This window comes from Gekko japonicus, unplaced genomic scaffold (assembly GCF_001447785.1).
Source record: "Gekko japonicus isolate JY-2015 unplaced genomic scaffold, Gekko_japonicus_V1.1 scaffold824, whole genome shotgun sequence".
NCBI classification, from domain to species: domain Eukaryota; kingdom Metazoa; phylum Chordata; class Lepidosauria; order Squamata; family Gekkonidae; genus Gekko; species Gekko japonicus.
The window spans coordinates 118949-137943 of NW_015171528.1; the positions used below are offsets into that span (position 1 = coordinate 118949).

General features: G+C 45.1%; 1 protein-coding gene across 1 annotated transcript in view; it reads right to left on the reverse strand.

Moving 5' to 3' along the window:
* The window catches only part of ARHGAP44 (Rho GTPase activating protein 44), a 105062-nt gene extending 97825 nt beyond the window's left edge, over positions 1-7237 (reverse strand). Inside the window, exon 1 of the mRNA XM_015419517.1 lies at positions 7176-7237. Coding sequence (XP_015275003.1) covers positions 7176-7237 — 62 coding nt within the window. The remainder of the gene's footprint in view (positions 1-7175) is intronic.
* Between the last annotated feature and the right edge of the window lie 11758 nt (positions 7238-18995).

Genomic DNA, 18995 nt, shown 5'->3' on the forward strand with positions numbered 1-18995 from the left:
TCTGCTCCTGCAGAAAGTCCTGAAGGACCATGGTTTTATTATTAATAGACCTGGAGTTACACAACGCCAATGTCGGAGGGGGGTCAGTCATCCTAGCCCCACAACTTACTACCTTTGGGATGGGACACAGGCTGGAAGGGGGCCAAGCTACTCTACTTCTCCGTCCACTTCCCTTAATTCCATGCCTGGTCCCACTGCTATACATTCCCCTCCCCAGCAGCACTGGAATTGCCTGCCCAATCATTACCTCACCTGCCAGTTTTCGCCAGCTGTAAGCCTCAGACCGGCTGAAAACTTCAATCAACCAAACTAGTCTTTCAACAACGAGCTCTGGCTCCCAAATAACTCCTTAACTAGGTGATTCCAGCAAAGGACTCTGAAGGCAAGTAAAAAGCAGAGGTGGTTTTGTTAGAGATTTCTATGTAAAAGTAGAGAATAAATGTAGCAGAACACTTGTATTAGCTTTTAAACAAGAAACGTTACTAACGAGGGAGGGTAAACTGGGAAATGCTGGAAACAAAACAAAGGATTAATGTCTTCTCTGAATGTACTAACGTACATCTTGATTCTTTAAAGTCTAAAACACATGTGCTTGCCCCAGGTGAGAGTTAGAATGAAGAGCAATAAACTTTCTAAGTCTCCACCCCTGGGACATCTTTTGATCTATTGACTACCCAATTGGAGAATCCTGAACCTAACTAATTATGCATTTTATCACTTTGCTCTGACTGCAAATCTTTGCAAGGTCTGTCATTGGGCCTCTAACTAAATAGGATATCAGCATGCATAAACAGACATGTAAATTCTTCCATGACTTCAGGGAGAGAACTTTCAAACTCCAACAGGTTTGTCATTGCCTTCCTCTGTGGAGCCAGTACTGACTTTTCTTAGCTTCTGAGATCTGATGAAGTTCGGCTATATCATGCTGCCTCCCTCCTCTCTGCTCCACTAGGTAAAGGTTCCCTTGCTCGAAAGCCAGTCGAATCCGATTCTAGGGTTGCGGTGCTCATCTCCGTTTCAAAGCCGAAGAGCCAGCGCTGTCCGAAGACATTTCCATGGTCATGTGGCTGGCATGACTAAACACCAAGGCGCACGGAACGCTGTCACCTTCCTACCGAAGTGGTACCTATTTATCTACTTGCAATTTCTTGCTTTCGAACTGCTAGGTTGGCAGGAGCTGGAACTAGAGACGGGAGCTCACTCTGTCATGCGGCACACACGGGTCTCGAACTGCTGAACTACTGACCTTTCACAGCCTGCAGTTCAGCATCTTAACCACTGGAGCCACCGCAGCTCCTTACTCCACTACCAAACTCCAAATGAAGTGTGGAAGTTGTAGGCAGTCCAGACAGACAGACAGACAAGAAAGTCTCATCCCATAAACAGGTCAGATAAACCTGTCTGACTCTTTATGGCCATTCTGATCAGGTATGCTCACTGGCCTGAGCCAGTAACAGACTTCTCTTTGGCTGCTCTTTACTGATTTGGACAGCTCCGCTTTCCCCATCTTCCAAGGCTTCCACTTATCAGAAACTGGGCCTGACCCATATCTTGAGAAATACTCTCAAACTAGAGCACCTATACCAGGGGTCCCCAGCATGGTGCCCATGGGTGCAGTGGCACCCACCAACATCTTTCCTGACATTCACCAAACGCTTTTAGAAAGTGGCCAGGCCAGGTGAGGCGTTTGCCCAGCAGGTCTTTTGATTGTCTGTGAAGATTAAAAGGCATCCTGTTAAACAGACTTTCTGCCTGAAATGTTGAAGAGTTACTATTAGAGCGATATATAACCTCAAACCCCGACATTTTGTGGTTGGCTCCACCCACCGTGGCAGCCATTTTCTGATAGTGCCCACTGCTGTGTGTCAGAATTCCAAAGATGCCTGCAGGCTCAAAAAGGCTGGGGACCACTGATCTACACAATCCATGCAAGTATCCCAAATCTGACATATAAAGTCCATCAAATTGAATGGCAATTTTTCACTGATAGGATGGGAAATGAAAAATAATGTTATTTGTCTGTCAGAGCTAATAAAAATGAAAAGCAGTTCTAAGGAACAAACATAAATTTCAAAGTTTAAAGATGGATACAAAATTGAACCTTGTATTTCAAGAATAATCGGCTGTGTTCAAAACTTGACCTTTGAATCAATCTCTTTACACAAGATCCATTTTAAACATCAACTTGGTTTCTGCTCTAATAAATACTAATAATTTATCTTCTCCTAGACCATCATAAGAGTTGCCATGGATGGAAAGAATAGTACAATTGCATTCAGTCTCTCACAACAGCCTAGGGTGGTTCTATCTATTTCTAATTCGGTGGAAATTGCATCATCACCTTCTGCTTGTTACCATAGGGCTGGATCTACTGAAAGAGTTCACAAAAGGTGGGGGAAGAATGGATCCTTCCGCATCTTCCTCTTCCTTGCAGCCCACTGCAACCTATACCATCTTTGAGTTATGAAATCTAACCCTCCAAATTACTACCAAATTACTACTGGCCTCTCCATCTCTTTTTAGTAATGAGTCACACTGATACAATTTCTCAAGCTCTCCTTTTCATCTTTAGATCAAAAATTCCCTTAATTCTTTTCTTAGGTCATTACAACAACTTTCTCTTTGTATCTAACTATAAAATCAACAGCCTTTGAAATAATATCTGTGTAAAGACCCATTCACCACCTAAAAAGTTTCTAAATGCCTGAGGGGTCTTTTGGGGCTGGAGCACGCCGGAGCACCGCTCCGTGAGCCCAGAAGCTGGCAAAATGGTGGCAGCAGCAAGCCCCGCCCCCAGGACCCCATGCTGCAGCCCGTCGCTGCCTTCCTGGGGCCCGTGCCAGAGCGCTGCGGCCCCAGGGAGGCCCGAGGAGGCCCGTTGCTGCCTTTCCGAGGCCCGCACCAGAGCACTGCGGCCCCAGGGAGGCTTGAGGAGGCCCATCGCCACTTTCCTGGTGTGCAAACACTTTTATAGCTGCTGGCACATACTGATTACCCTTAGTGTAATAAAACCGCAAAATTGCGAGCACACAGCAGTTCGCAGTTTTAATTGCCTCTGTTCTGTGTGTTACCCACCTGGAGTTATGATGAAAGGTGACCCCCAGATATTTAAAGCTTTTAACCTGCTCAATTATTTTACCCCTTATGCTCCAGTTCATAGGTTTCCAGAATCCCCCAAAGGCCATAACTTTAGATTTTTCAAAGTTCACTGAAAGTCCATTATGGTCACAATAATCCAGGAAACACTCCAACAATTTTTTCATCCCTACTTCAGAGCGAGAGAGAATGACGGCACTTTCCCTCCTTTCATTCTCTCCTTTTCCTCTTTCCCTCCTTCTTCCCTTCTCTCTCTTTCTTTCCCTCCTTCTTCCCTTCTCTTTCTTTTCCTCTTTCCTTCCTTCTTTCCTCCTCTTTTTTCACTTTCCTTCCTTCGTTCCTTCTCTCTACCCTCTTTCTCTCTCTCTTTCCTTCCCTCTTTCCTCCTTCTGCGGCCCAACTCTAGTGAGAAGGGGTTTAAACTTTTGAAGATGCCTCCCCCCCCTTTTGCTTCCCCTTCTGACATCTCTTCCGGTGATGTCTGGGGGCGTTGCATATGCTAATGAGCTATTATGCTAATAGCCTAATAGCTAATTAGCATACCACATGCTAATGAGCTCCTGCAGTTCTTTTTCTACGAAAAGACCCCTGAAATACCTTATGTCAGTTCTGTATTGAACAGCTGTGAGGAGTAGGCTCTCTTGTTCAAAACAGAAGAACTGTCATATTGATGTTTGCCAAACTGACATGTATCAATAAGTAATATCTTGCTCTCTCTCCTGTACTCTCCAGTCTAATGGACATTAGGCACTATTATCCCAAGAAGACTGCCAATTCTATTTAAAAAAAAAGTTATCATCTGAGTTTAAAAGCTGTGACTGCAAAACATCAGGTATCAATAAGGAAACCAATATAGAAGGAATGCTAATGATGAATCATGAAATTATTGAGTTTCTAGGTATTTGACTTCTAGCCTGAATGGCATGCTGTTATAGAAATGTTTTTTAAAAATGAAATTCTGATTAAGGGCTGTAGATATTTATTTATTTTTTAAAAAAAACCCTGGCATTCATCGCATCCACAAGACTTATTTTGAAAGTGGAAGCTTTCAAAAGATTATATTCCTCTTTGTTTACAAAAGCTCATTACCTCAGTAGAAATTATTCTCAGATGCTTCAAACTCAGAGCCGTCTCTATTAGGCTTTGGGCCCTGAGCCTTACTTCTCCACCAACACTGCATCACTGCTGTCCAGTGATCCTGTTCGGAGTCGTCCACAGCATTACACATCCTGGGCCTCAACAGGCCCCAGTTGTACATTTATTTATTTACTACATTTAATAGTCCACCTTTCTCACTGAGACTCAATGCAGATTACGCAGCACAGTAAAATCAAGGTTAGATAACTTAAACACATTCTATGCTGGGCTAGCTTTGCAAATGGTTCAGAAACTTCAGCTGGTATAGAAAGCAGTAGCCAAGTTGTTAAATCCTGAACTTTTTCTTTGTTTTATCATTATTGGTTGTAATTTTTAATATTTCTTATTTTCTGTTATTTGTTTCTTGATTTCCTCCGTTTCTATTTTGATCTGCTCTGTTATTTCACCCATTTTGGATTGGATAGGTTCTATTTCCTTCTTAATAAGTGTTGGTAAAATGTTTTCTACTGTTAATTTTACTGTCTGGGCTACACTCTCCTGGATCAGTATTTTTAGATCTTTCATAATCATCTGTGAGATACTCATTGTGTTTGCTTTAAGTTGGCTAGTACCTCCTACTTGCCCTGGTGAGGTTAGGGACGTTTTCCTACTACCACTAGAACCGGAAGCCATGGATTATAATTATTTCTATTTCTGTGTTGTTTTTACTATTTTACAGTAATTACAATGCTTTATTATTTTATTATTTCCCCCTTTTTGCACTAAATCTTAAATCCTTCTATTGTGGTTGGTCTATTTTTATTGTTCTTAATATTTCAGTCTGATCAGGTCTCCCGTTTATAATTTTAGGTAGTTCTCAAGTTCTTTCTCATATTAATTTGGTCAGGTTCAAAAAGGTCCCGTATTTTTCTATTCAATTCAATTTATTACAGGTCTATATGACCAAAGTCTTGACCAAGAGGATACAAAAGAGGAATTAAAAAGGTACATAAAATAGACATAACATGTGTCAAGGTACATAATCACAGTCACATAAAACCCAGGCTGAGCCCAGAGATTAAAAATTACCTAACTACACTTGGGGCGGAGCCAACTGACTAAAATCATCCGAAGATTAAAAGTCGGTGTTGGAGTTTTCAGAAGTGCTGAAATTTTCAATGTTTCTTGAGAGCAGCCACCTTAGCCAGGAACCACGCCACGTTAGCTGTTATCAGTCCATCGACATTTGAGTCAGATAACAGTACTGAAAGCACCCAAGGTTGCGCGGGAAGATTCATCTTCGTAAGAATAGGAAAGATATAAGTGCCTCTAACTTGAGTCCAGTGGGGACAGCGAAACATCAGATGATCTAAGGTTTCAATTTCGCCAGAATTGCACAGACAAAGGTGATCTGAGTAAGGAAGGCCTCCAAATCTTCCCAGAGTTACCATAGTTGGAAATACATTTAAGCGGGCCAGCATAAAGGCGCGGCGGTGAGATGGAATTGATAACGTTGAGTAAAAGTCAGGAAATCTCTCTGGAGGGGACAATCCCAAAGCCAAAGGAGAGCAGGTGCGTCTTGCCCTGGCCACGTACTGGCCCATTCCAACTGTTTGAGTTTCTTCAAGGTTTCCTCAAGCTGAGAGGGCATCAGCTCTTCGGTAGGTGAGGACATTGGCACTCCCAATGTCCTGAGTTTACCAGCAAGAAGGGACAACCAAGGGTTGGATGTCGTGTCCTTTAAGATGAAACGAAGAAAGCTGGCCTGGGGGTGATGACTTGGGTCAGATAACTTAAATCTCAACTTAAATGCCCTCTTCCAAGCACGTGCTTCAAGCGAAGATTGAACCAGTTCCATACGAAGGTCCCATATTTTCTAATTAGTTCCGGTTGGTTCTCTTCTTTCTCCCTCTTCATTTCTCGACACGCCATGTCACCACTCCTCCACTTGTCCGTTTCCTCCATCTTCTCCTTCTTGCTTCCCAATGTGCTCCGCACTCCACACTCCGCTCACACACTTGTCTCCGCCTCCACGTCACCACCTCCACGTCACCGCGACTCCTTCCGCCCGTCTCCTTCGCTCGTCCGACTTCTCCGTCACCACCCTTTTCCTCCGTCACCTCGTCACCTCACCACGCTCCCTCTTTGTTTCTGGGTTTCACTTATGTCATCATCAAAATGGAGTCCGCAAGATGTTTAAAGAGACATGCGAATAGAAAGAAACAAAAAAAAAGGGATCCCTTTGCAGCTTAAAGTATCTGGTTCTTATCATGACCCCCCAGCCCCTTCAGACTTACAATCTTTCTTCTCGACTATTTTTAATTTTTTTTTATTTAGCCACTTATTTAATAAGAACCCTGTGGCGGTTCAGGGCTGGGGCAAGTTCTGGGTGCAGTTTAAGGACTTTGATGGACTTTTAGATTTGCAGGTGGTGGAGGAGTGGCTCACTAGTCTACTGGGTCTCTTGTGGTTCGGTCCCCTGGGGTTCTTGTCATGGGGTTACATCATTACCGTATGTAATGAATTCCCCAAAGTTTTTGATGGAACGCGAGGTCGGTACACCGGGCCCCCCATTTCCTTGGACCTCGACCCCTTGGTCTGCCCCATTCGAGTGAAGGCCAGACACCCTCTATCACAATGAAACCCAAGATTGAGGCAGAACTCGATCGCCTGGTAGCCCAGGGGGTGTTGGAACCGGCCGCTTCTGCTCGCTGGGAGACCCCAGCCCAGACATAGTTTGTCCTCACTGCCCTGCACGAGAATCATCCCAGGGTGGTCCGGATGAAAGCGCTCACCCATAGCTATGTCTGGTGGCCGGGGCTTGACAGGGACATTGAAGACACCATCAAATGATGCACAGCCTGCCAAGAGTCCCGGCCCGAACCTCCATGGGCTCCCGTCTGCGCCTGGGAAGCATCGCACCGCCCTTGGTCCCGTTTACATTTAGACTTTGCGGGACCTTTTCAGGGTCAGCTGTTTTTTTTATCTTAGTAGACACTTACAGCAAATGGCTGGAGGTGGTGCCAGTACGCTCCACATCCTCTAAGTCAGCTATTAGGGCCATGTGGAAAATCTTCAGTGCCCAGGGGATCCCCGACACCCTAGTCACCGACAATGGGTCAGCTTTCACCTCCACTGAATTCCAGGACTTTATGACGTACTACGGAATTCGCCACATCAGGTCAGCCCCGTTCCACCCCACGTCAAATGGACAGGCCGAGCGGATGGTCCGAACAACCAAGGAAGCGCTCTGGCGGCTGGAAACCAAAGACTGGGACTACAAGCTGGTAGCGTTCCTTTTTGGACAACGCACCACCCCACACTCCACAAGCCCTGCTGAACTGCTCCTGGGATGGTGCCTGACAACCAGGCTGGATCGCCTTCATCCCAGCTCCAAATGACTCTTTCTTGCTTTCTAGCGCCCTCCAATTTACAACTATAAATCTGAATCCACACAGTGAGACCCCATTCTGTTGGAGGAGGGGAGGAGCAAAGCAATTGAAGCATTAAAACAAACTTGGAGATGGAGGTTACTTCCAAAGGTTGGACTCCTTAAGCGGGGCTTTGATCTTCTCTTCATCAGGGAAGCCTGAAGTGCCATGGCCCCTTCTCCAGCTCCACTGAAGCCTTGGCTTATTGGGGAAGCACTTCCTGTTCCTTTCCAGGGGCTCCCGCCGAACGTGCTTGCACCAACTTCCTCGGTTGGCCTCATGCTATGCCTGCCTTTCTCCCTCAGGCACTGGGGTGGCAGCTGCCTGTTGGCATGAAGAGCCCACAGCTGTGGGGTGAGGAAGAGGCAGCAGCAAGCTGGGAGCAGCTCTGCCTACATGAGCTGTGCTACAGAGAAGCCACTGTGCCACAGCCTAGACAAGGAGCCTGTCCAGCAAGCCCTGAGCGGTTGCAGGCGGCTGCTGTGAGTGGAGGCTAAGGAGTGGGTGCCTGTGGCTGGCAGGGGGCTTGGCTGCGGAGGGTGCAAGTTTGATAGGGGCACCGCCCTCAGCACCCCACTGCTGGCTACGGGCCTGGGTGGTGTCTTGCCTTTGGAATGCCCTCCACTGTGAAGCTTGTCTGGCACCTACCTTACTTTCTTTTAGGCACCAGGCTAAAACATTCCTTTTTACTCAGGCTTTTAACTAAGAGGTGTTATGATCAGCTTCTGCCCAAAGGATAATTTCATCTGCATTGTTTTAGGCTATGCAGTATGTATTTGATGCTGCTGTTAATGCCCTGGCTTGTTTTTTAATGGTTGTGTTTTAACGGCCTTGTTGTATCATCTTAGCGATAAGATTCCTTGAGAAGGTCTCTGGAGGCATGAACATTTTCTAAATAATTAAATTGTCAGTGCTGGCATCTTGCCCTTGGATTGCACTCTCACCTGGCACCTTCCATTCCAGCCCTATTCACAAGTTATAATCAACGCATGTACAATCCATGTACAGTGTACACTTAATGATTCTTTGTATGTGCACTAATTCTCATGTTACAGTCAACATATGTCCCCCTGAACATGTGACACAACCCCCAAATTTATCCAGGTACTGCTCCCCAGTCTCATTTGGAAAGCAAATGTAAGTTGGCTCTGTCTTACAAAGAGTTGTACACAAGTACAGGTAGGATGTACATGTGTTCACCTGTAACTGTCTTTCAGCACGAGGCCAAAACATTTCTTTTCACCTAGGCTTTTAACTGAGGGTTTTTAAAAATCTTTTTAGCTGTTTTATGGTCTACTTCTAGTCCAAGGTCTGTTCGTGGATATTTTTCAGGAAAGTCAGTACTTGTATTATGCTGATTTTATGTATTATGCTTTTGATTGCTTCTTTTTATATAATTTATGTTGTTTAGTGATTTTATGATATTTTTCTTATTGTAAACCACCTCAAACAGGCCTCTGGAGAGGCAGCATATAAACTGCTTTAATAAATAACCCAAAGTACTAACCAGTCCTAATTCCCCCTGTACAGCTTCTTACTAGAAGCTGTGGCTAGAGAGCTTGCCAGGAGCCATGTAGCTTGCCATGCATCCCAAAATGAAAACACTTATATAAAAAGAAGCTCAATCACATTAAATATTGTATGCTCACAGCCAGGAGTCATTTCGTAGAAAAAGAGCCAGGGGAACTCATTAGCATAACTCATTAGCATATGCCACACCCCCTGACATCACCGGAAGTGTGTCATAAGGCCACACACACCACATCACTGGAAGTGTGTCATAAGGCCACACACCCCGCCCCCAACGGTCCCGGCCGCCGTCGCCGGCCTTGCAGCTCCACTGCCGAGCCCCATGAGGGGCCCAGCGGTGGACCTGCAAGGCCAGCGGGAGTGCAAGGAAGCCCCGTGAAGGCCCTCCCTGGCCCCAGGCAGGCAGGGGTGGGGAGAGGCAGGGAGGAAGCAACTTACCCTCCCTCTTCTCCTGCCTCCTCCTGGCTGAATGAGGGCCGGAAGTGGGGCGGCCGGAAGCAGTGGGCGGGGCTTCGTCATGTGCCCCCCCCGTACCTCACCCGGGGGAACTGCGTTCCCCCGCGGTCCCCCCGAAATGACCTCTGCTCACAGCCTCACAGCAAATGAGCACAGAACCATTCATGCTTTGCTTCCATGCAACTTTGTGCTTAATGTGCAGACACAATTAGCACTCCGAGTGATGCACGTGCAGATAGAGGCCATTTTTGCTGAGTGACAACATCACAACATTCTAATATATTTCAAAAATGCTAAACCAGTATCCGCTGTACAGGATGGAACACACGTTTACAATGATGGGAAGAAAAGAAGGATGGACTTTGAAAGGAAATCCAGCAGACAGAATCCAGTAGGGGCAAAAATAGCAAGCCATCGGGTATATATAGACAAGGCTCCATGACAACTCCTAGTACTCCTCCCACAAACCCCTTAAAAGAACAACACAGAAGGGTCTTTAGAAATCTGTATATCGACCACAGGACTGAATCCTTTTTGCTACGACAATCTTCTGTTCTACCTGCCAAAGGGAATATTCAAACCGCTTGCTCCAGGTTATCACAAGAAACAAGTGACTCTTTAGGAATATTAAGAGGGTCTCCTCCTTTGATTGCAAACCTTCTTGCTACTCAATAATGCGGAGATGTACAACAGGTAAGAGAATCTATATATCTAATAGCCAAGTTGCCCCCCTTTGTGGATACTTATTTCTGCCAACAGAGGGCTCACTCTCCCCCAACAGCTTTTCCTACATAGTCATGGGCCTTCCTAAGGCCGCAGAAAAATCCAAAAAGTAAAAAACTCCCTTCAAGGTGGGTTGAATTCCCCCCAATACCTTTTGAAATGGCCTCTGCAGGGATCTAACTCCAGACATCAACGGTGAGAGATCAGAACGTTGGGGGGGGGAGGCTTCTAACTCTGAGAATCCGGTGTGATTCTCAGAGCGCTGCCACTGCTGCTGTGGGGGGGGGGAGGAAGCAGGCAGGAGGCTGGGAGAGTGATGGGGGCAGAAAGAGAGAGTGATAGAGTGGGGAGGCAGAAAGAAAGAGAAAGAGTGATGAGGTGGGGAGGCAGAAAAACAATGGGTCAGAAAGAGAGAGGAAGTAACATACATGAAGGGGATAGAGAGAGATTAAGAAAGGAGGGGCAGAAAAGAGTGTGAGAGAGGTAGGAGGAGAGGGGAGGAAGCAAAGGTGTGAGGAATGGGATAACCATCCTGCAAGTTTCTTGTGGGGCTCTACTTGTAAACTTTAATTCCTCTAGACCAGCGGTTCTCAACCTGTGGGTCGCGACCCCTTTGGGGGTCAAACAACCCTTTCACAGCAATCGCCTAAGACCATCAGAAAACACAAATTTTTGATGGTCTTATGATAGCAGCAAAATAATTTTATGGTTGGAGGTCACCACAGCATGAGGAACTGTATCAACCTTCAATTAGGAAGGTTGAGAACCACTGCTCTAGACTGTCATTCTGGAGAATGGTTACATTAAATCAAGCCCAGGTCTTTCAGATCTATGATGGACCAACTGCTGACAAGTGAGCATCCCCATCTGGTCTCCAGCACAGACTAAAGGACTGTGGAGGTTACTTTCCAGCAAAGTTCTCCACCATGTCTTTACATATGGAATTAATTACAATACATATGGCTTAGCTGTGGCATATGACAATGTTGGTCAGGTAACCCACACTGAACACAAAAATCTTTCCCATACATCTCACATGCTGCAATCCAAGTTAGCATCCCCCAGCGTTGTTCAGCTCATGGCACTGGCTGTGCTGATCAGGATGCTCAGCAATTTAGTTTCTGCAAAAACGCATCTATGACCATTGTGTGCATTCCCACTGATGAGCAATGGACATTACAACTGCTCTCCTCACTCTGTGCGCGCTCTCTCTCTCTCTCTGTAATCACAGATCACACTGATGAAATAGAGAAGCAATACTAATTACCTCTTTAATGTACCAAAGGCTTTACACTAAGCTACTAAAGTACTTACATTTTCTTTGTTAATGCTGCCTCAAAGAGCAATGAGCAGAAGCCATGACCTTTCAATTTCCAGCTCTGATGCAAGGAATCCCATCATCTCTGTCTTTATGTTCTAAACATGGCTTTATGTAAACAAACACCCTTTAGAATCAGCATCTGGTTTCATGATATTGATATGCCAAACTCTACCACTGCTGCATTATTTTCACAAACTGAATCTTCTCTGTCTTCAAGCAGAAGAGCCTGTTAATCAGGCACACAAATTGTAGATGTTGGGAGAAATTAACCAAATAGCTTTTCAAATATTTCATAAATTATGAGTCAAAGAAATTCTGATAATTAGAGCCAGTGCCCAAAAATAATTAAATGAAACCTAGCCAAGATCAGGTCATGATGCAGTCTTTAGGTGAAAAAAAAAGAATTACCATCGGAATTTCAGAGAAGTACGAGAGATTAATGAGTTTTAGGAGACTGCATACTAAGCAAGTGTGCAATAATTCTTTGTGCTAAGGAAGGTATGTCTACTATTTCAAGCTAAAGACACTTTGCTTTCTGATGTGGCTTTTGGAGAGGCTCAAGTGAACTTGTATGTAAGTGAACTTGTATGAACTTGTATGATACAGTCAGTCTCTGAAGGTTATAGAGAACTGATCAGCTGTCACACCCTGTACTAATCCTCTGTCCATTTACCTACACTGTGCATTGGTAAAGGGGCTAGGTGAAATCGCAAAGGAAATAGCAAACATCAGTGACTAGAGCGATGCCATGGAATTGGACACCACACCACAATGAGGCAGCAGCACCAACACACCACTAGGGCTCAGTTTTCCCCAGCCAATGACAGCATATGTGAAGGCATGACTTGCACCTCTCAGAACCATGCTACTGATGGCTAGGAGAACCCCTAAGGGACCAAAATGGCCTCAGGTTGCTCATTACAACATCCTCTGGCAGCAAATTCCACATTTTAATCACTTGTTACATAAAGCAGTATTTTCCTTTGTCTGTCCAGGCAGACTGAAAAGGCAAGGGCATTTGGTGGTTCAAGGATGGCAAGCAGGCTGGCAGGCAGCAGGAGGGCCTTAGGTAGAAGGATAAGGTTTGGAGAGCAGCAGGGGAGCACAGACTGCAAGGGAAAATTGGCACAGCAGGGCAGGCACTCGGACAAGACATGAAGACAAAGTTCCACCCCATATTCTTCAGGACTGGAATAGGGAAAGGCTGAGGGACTTGGAAATGTTTAGTCTGGAGAAGAGGAGGTTGAGAGGGGACATGATTGCTCTCTTTAAGTATTTGAAGGGCTGTCCCTTAAGAGGAGGGCAGGGAGCTGTTCCTGTTGGCAGCGGAGGATAGGACTCACAATCATGGGTTTAAATTAAGGGCGGGAAGGTACCAGCTGGATATTAGTAAAAACGTTTTTACAGTAAATCAGAGTGGAATCAGCTGCCTAGGGAGGTGGTGAGCTCCCCCTCTCTGGCAGTCCTTAAGCAGAGGCTGGACAAACACTTGTCAGAGATACTCTAGGCTGATCCTGCACTGAGCAGGGGGGGTTGGACTGGATAGCTTGTATGCCCCCTTCCAACTCTGTGATTCTATGATTCTACCTCACACATATAATCCTAGTTGCTACAGCTTGTAGTCAATCAAGAAAGCCCAGAGACTCTTCCCCACACCATGTTAAGGAACAAAACTTATGTTTCTATTAGGAAAACTCTGGCTGCCTTGTAAAAGTGAAATGAGTACAGTCAAACAGAGGCAATACTGCAAGAACAAAAGAACAAGAACAAAATAAAGAAAAAGAAGAAGAGATTGGATTTATACCCTGCCCTTCACTAACCAAGGGAGTCTCAGAGCGGCTTACAAACTCCTTTCCCTTCCCCTCTCCACAACAGACACCTTGTGAGGTAGGTGGGGCTGAGAGAGCTCTGACAGAAACTGCTCTTTTTCTAGAACAGCTGTGCCAGAACTATGGCTTGCCCAAGGTCATCCAGCTGGTGCAAGTGGAGGAGTGGGGAATCAAACCTGGTTCTCCCAGATTAGAGTCCGCGCACTTAACCGCTACAAACTGGCTCTTTCATTATATGATGGGCTTTTTCATTATATGATGTTTAGATAAAGAATCTGTTTCATTTTCATATTAATTGCATAATTATTGAAAACTTCATTTTTGTAATTATTGTAATTAATAATGAAACAAAGACATAAGTCTAGCAGTTACTAGCACAGAACAGGATGCCATTCAGAGGATTTTTGTCCCCCAAACACCCATCTTGCAAGAAAATGCTCTTTTCCCTGTGGCTTATGCAAGGATTAAGCTAAGCATCTCTTGTTACTGCTCAGCACTGCTAAATAACACAGACCAAGTAATATTTATTGCTGGGCACCACATTAAGAAAACCTTAATGATGCAAGACTGCTGGATGAGAACAGATGTGGAAGGCAAGTCACAGTGGAGCGAGGGGTGTGCTCAGACATAAATAAAACAAAGGGCTGGAGGAAGCATTGCTGGGCTGATGGTAGCTCCGAAATAGCAAACAATCATCTGCCAAGGATAGGAGAAGCAGCAGCAGATTAAATTGTCAGAAGATAGAATGAAGTTAAGTGCTAAGAAAAACCAAGTAGACCAGCACAGCAATGAGAGATTGTGGACTGTGATTTTTTGGGGCAGGTTTGAAAGAAAAGATTGTACTGTTACACATGGGGGATGCTTTATGCGTAAGTAATTCTGCCTTGAATCAAGGTATTTAGTTAGTTTTTTGTTGTTCAGTCGCACAGTTGAGTCCGACTCTTCGCGACCCCATGGACCATCTCCCGCAAGGCCCTCCTGTCTTCCGCCGTCTTCTGAAGTTGGCTCAATTTCATGTTCGTTGCATCGATGACACTGTCTAACCATCTCATCCTTTGCCGTCCCCGTCTTCTTTGACCTTCAATCTTTCCCAGCATCAGGGTCTTCTCCAGTGAGTGCTCCCTTCTCATTTGGTGGCCAAAGTATTTGACCTTCAGTTTCATTATCTGGCCTTCCAGGGAACAGTCAGGGTTGATTTCCTTTAGTTAGACCACTTATATTTTTAGGATTCCTTCAACAAGACCATCTCTGCAGTAGGCCCAGCTATCCATCTGCAATACTTTTTTCTGCAAAAGAGAAAGCTGCAATATGATGTTTGCTATACAGCACTACAGTAGAGATGGGGATGAACCAGCTCATGATCCAAAATTTGGGCTGAAATTCTGCCGGTTCAGAGCACGGGAACCGACATTCAGGGGAAACACCTTCCTTGAACATTTACTGGACTTTTAGCCAGTTTGGCTGTTGGGGGACAGTCATTTAAATCTACCAGCTGAGCAGCGCGGGGTCTGCTGGCCGCGATTTAAACTTAACAGCTGAGTGATGGACCTGCTCAGTTGTTAGGTTGAAATGGCTACAAGGCATTTAACCCTTCAGCTTTGCTACCCCTCTCCTCTTTGAAGTGGTGAGGAGCAAAACCGAAGGATTAAATGAAGCCCTTTCTCGGGCAGTCCCTGCCCCCTTTCTCCCAGCCATGTCAAGCCATTTGTGGGAGAAAGGAAGTCCTTTCCTGGGTGATCCTCCCCCCTTTCTCCTGGTCCCAGCAAGCCACAATCAGGAAAAAGGTGGAAGGGAAGTCCCTTCCAGGGCTGTGGCCAGGAGAAAGGAGGAACTGAACCTGCCAGGCCAGTTCAGTTCCCATGTGGCCTGTTTGGGTTGGTTTGGGGGTTGGTTCATGCCCATCCGTATGCTACAGCTGATATCAAATCCTTTGAAAGACACTCCTCCACTTGCAGCTACGTAGTCATCTAGTACCATTATTTCCAAATCAGCCTTAAGTACAAAAGCTCCTTTCCTGGGTGATCCTCCCCCCTTTCTCCTGGTCCTCTCACCTACATTATCTCTATAATAATAAGCAACAACAGAGGAAGGAATACCCAATACACAGCTCCAACAAAGCCTTTCCACCAAAACCAATGGGATATGATTAACACTCTCCATTGAGAGGTGGGTTCAATTCATCAGTGCAGCCAGATCTATGCAATGCAATCAAATGAGTGAATGGGTCAATAACCTTTATAAGAACTCCAAAACGTAACCCATTCTTTTTCTTCCCTGTCCTGCTTCCAAAAATAGTTGCAACTGATTAGCAGTGGAGGGAGGGAATGAGGGGCTCCAGAAGATCTGCATTATTTGATGGATTTACACGGTACCATTTAACTTGCTTTGGAAGAGCCAATACGTGTGTGATTTCCCCCCCCCCTTTATATTGCCCTTCTCTGATCCACTCTCCATTCAAGTTTGTGGAATATTTACAGAAGGACAAGTAATGAAGCCCATCCTCTCACTGGAAGTAAAACAGGATCCTTAGATGGCTGCAGCCAAAGAACTGAATGGTTCATTCAAATCAAATTTTGTTTAGCGTCTCCACCCCCTTTTTGTTTTCTTGCCTCCTTCAGATTGCTAGGTTATCTGCTGCAACAGGCAAAATCCCCCCCCTGTTGGTTTGAGTTCTTTGACTTTCTGACCTACATTCCCCACCAGGCTTCCCCACAAGTCCTCCCCTACTTTCTCCATGGTTCTTCTAAAGAATGGTATTCTCCCATTGTAGGGTTGCCAGCTCTTGGTTGGGAAATACCTGGAGATTTGGGGGGTGGAGCCTGGGGAGGGCAGGGTTGTGGAGGAGGGACCTGAGCCAGGTACAATGTAATTCACCCTCCAAAGCAACCAGTTTCTCCAGGGATAACAGCGTTCACACAGAAAGTGTGATTTATAGAAGCTTCTAACATGGCAACTGTCTTCTGTGACCTGATCTTTCAACTATTCTCCTTCCTATACACAAATATAACTCCAAATATAGTGTCTAGGATCTCTGATGGGAGGCAGTATAGTTAATTTATAAAGAGCCAAGGGGCTTGTGTCTCCAGAGTGAGAGGTCCTGCCTCAGGAGACTTTAATGGGCCCAGCAAGACTGTGTCACACCTGTAAATATTTATATCCTTTTTTCTAAACTACCATATTCCCTTATCCCTGAAGATAAATAAAAGTTACTGTTCTTTTTCTGTTTCCCTCAGGGATGCTGGACTTACAACATTCAAAATCCACATCCATTAAGTCTGTCAGGGAGTGGATTGGCTCAGAGACCACACTGGTCAAGGTTCACATCACATTACCACTTTATCAACATCAATTAAAACCCTGTCTTTCACAACTGTGAAACATTATAGTATAGTGCACAGATCTGGAGATGCAGGGAGGGAAATGGAAGCTGTAGGGGAATGCAGCAGGGAAAATGGCACTCAAATACGCAGCACTTTGTGAAGCACAGAATATTTTCCACATGGAAAATGAAAGTGTGTGGGTAAGGATAGAGCGGGGGGGGGGGGAGAAGGGGAAATTGTTGTGGGGGTATACTACAGACCTCCAAATCAACCAGAGGAACTGGATGATGCATTTGTACAACAGCTTGCTAAATATTCACAGAGACAGGATGTAGTGGTTATGAGAGATTTCAACTATCCAGATATTTGCTGGAAATCTAACTCTGCTAGACATGGGGCATCCCGCAGATTCTTGAATAGTCTTGCAGACAACTTAATCTCTCAGAAGGTGGAGGTGGAAACCAGAGGACCTACTATCCTAGATTTAATCCTGACTAACAGCGAATAACTGGTTGATGAAGTGAATGTTGTGGGATCCTTAGGGAATAGTGACCATATCAGCTTGGAATTTGACATAGAGACCAGGACATAGTAGGACTTATATCTTGGACTTCAGGAAAGCTGATTTCAAAAAACTCAGAGAAATATTAGGTAAGATCCCATGGCTGGAAATGCTGAGGGGGAAATCTGCACAGGAAGGATAGGGATGGAGTAAGCTCATTGCTGGGGGAAGACGGTCAAGCTTAACAAGGGATAAAGAAGGGGTAATGAAGCCGAGGTGGCTAAACAAGGAACTCTCTGAAGAGCTGAGACTAAAAAGGGAAATGTACACTAAATGGAAGGAGGGTCAGATTACTGAGGGTGAGTACAAGAAGCAGGCTCCAATCTGTAGGGATGGTGTCAGAAAGGCTAAAGCGCAGATGAAGCTGAGGCTTGCGAGGGATGCTAGAAACAAGAAAAATGTCTATGCCTATGTTTGGAGCAAAAAGAACAACAGGGATGGAGTAAGCTCATTGCTGGGGGAAGACGGTCAAGCCATAACAAGGGATGAAGACAAAGTGGAATTACTCAACTCTCACTTTGCGTCAGTCTTTAACTGTAAAGCGAGCTGTATGCAAACTTAAGAATGCAGGGGATATGAAGGAAGGAGAAACTGCCAGTCCAGAGTAAGTAAGGATATGGTTAGAGAGCATCTAGCTGCCTTAAATACTTTCAAATCTCCAAGGCCGGATGGCTTGCATCCCAGGGTGCTAAAAGAAATTGCAGATGTTATTTCAGAGCCTCTGGCTCTAATCTTTGAGCTCTGTCTGTGAGCACCTTGAACGGAATGAGTTAATTGGTAGTGGCCAGCATGGGTTTATCAAGAATAAGTCATGCCAGACCAACCTTATCTCCTTTTTTGACAGAGTTACCAAAATGGTTGACTCTGGAAATGCTGTGGATATAGTGTATCTAGATTTCAGTATAGCATTTGACAAAGTTTCTCATGATATCCTTGAGGATGTTTTTATAAATGACTTGGAGGAAGACATAGAAGGGATGCTTATCAAATTTGCATCTGACACGAAGCTAGGTGGGATTGCTAATTCTGAAGAAGACAGAGTCAGGATTCAAAATGATCTAGATAGGCTGGAACACTGGGCTGAGACAAATAAAATGAATTTCAATAGAGAGAAGTGCAAAGTCCTACGCTTAGGTACAAAAAATCAAAGGCACAGATAGAGAATGGGAGGGACATGGCTTGACAGCAGCACATGTGAAAGGGATCTAGGTGTTCTGGTTGATCACAAGCTAAACATGAGCCTGCAGTGCGATGTGGCTGTGAAGAAAGCTAATGCAATCTTAGGATGCATTAACAGAAGCATTGTGTCCAGATCACAGGAGGTGGTAGTTCCGCTCTATTTTGCTATGGTCAGGCCTCACCTAGAGTACTGTGTCCAGTTTTGGACACTACATTTTAGGAAGGATGTTGACAAGCTCGAGCATGTCCAGAAGAGGGCAACCAGGATGGTGAGAGGTTTGGAATCCAAGTCTTATGAGGAAAGGCTGAAAGAGCTGGGTATGTTTAGCCTAGGAATGAGAAGTCTTAAAGGGGACATGATTGCAGTCTTCAAGTATTTGAAAGGCTGTCATGTAGAAGATGGAGCAGATCTATTCTCTCTTGCTCTGATCTAATGGGTGGAAATTACAAGGGAGTCGTTACCGGCTAAAT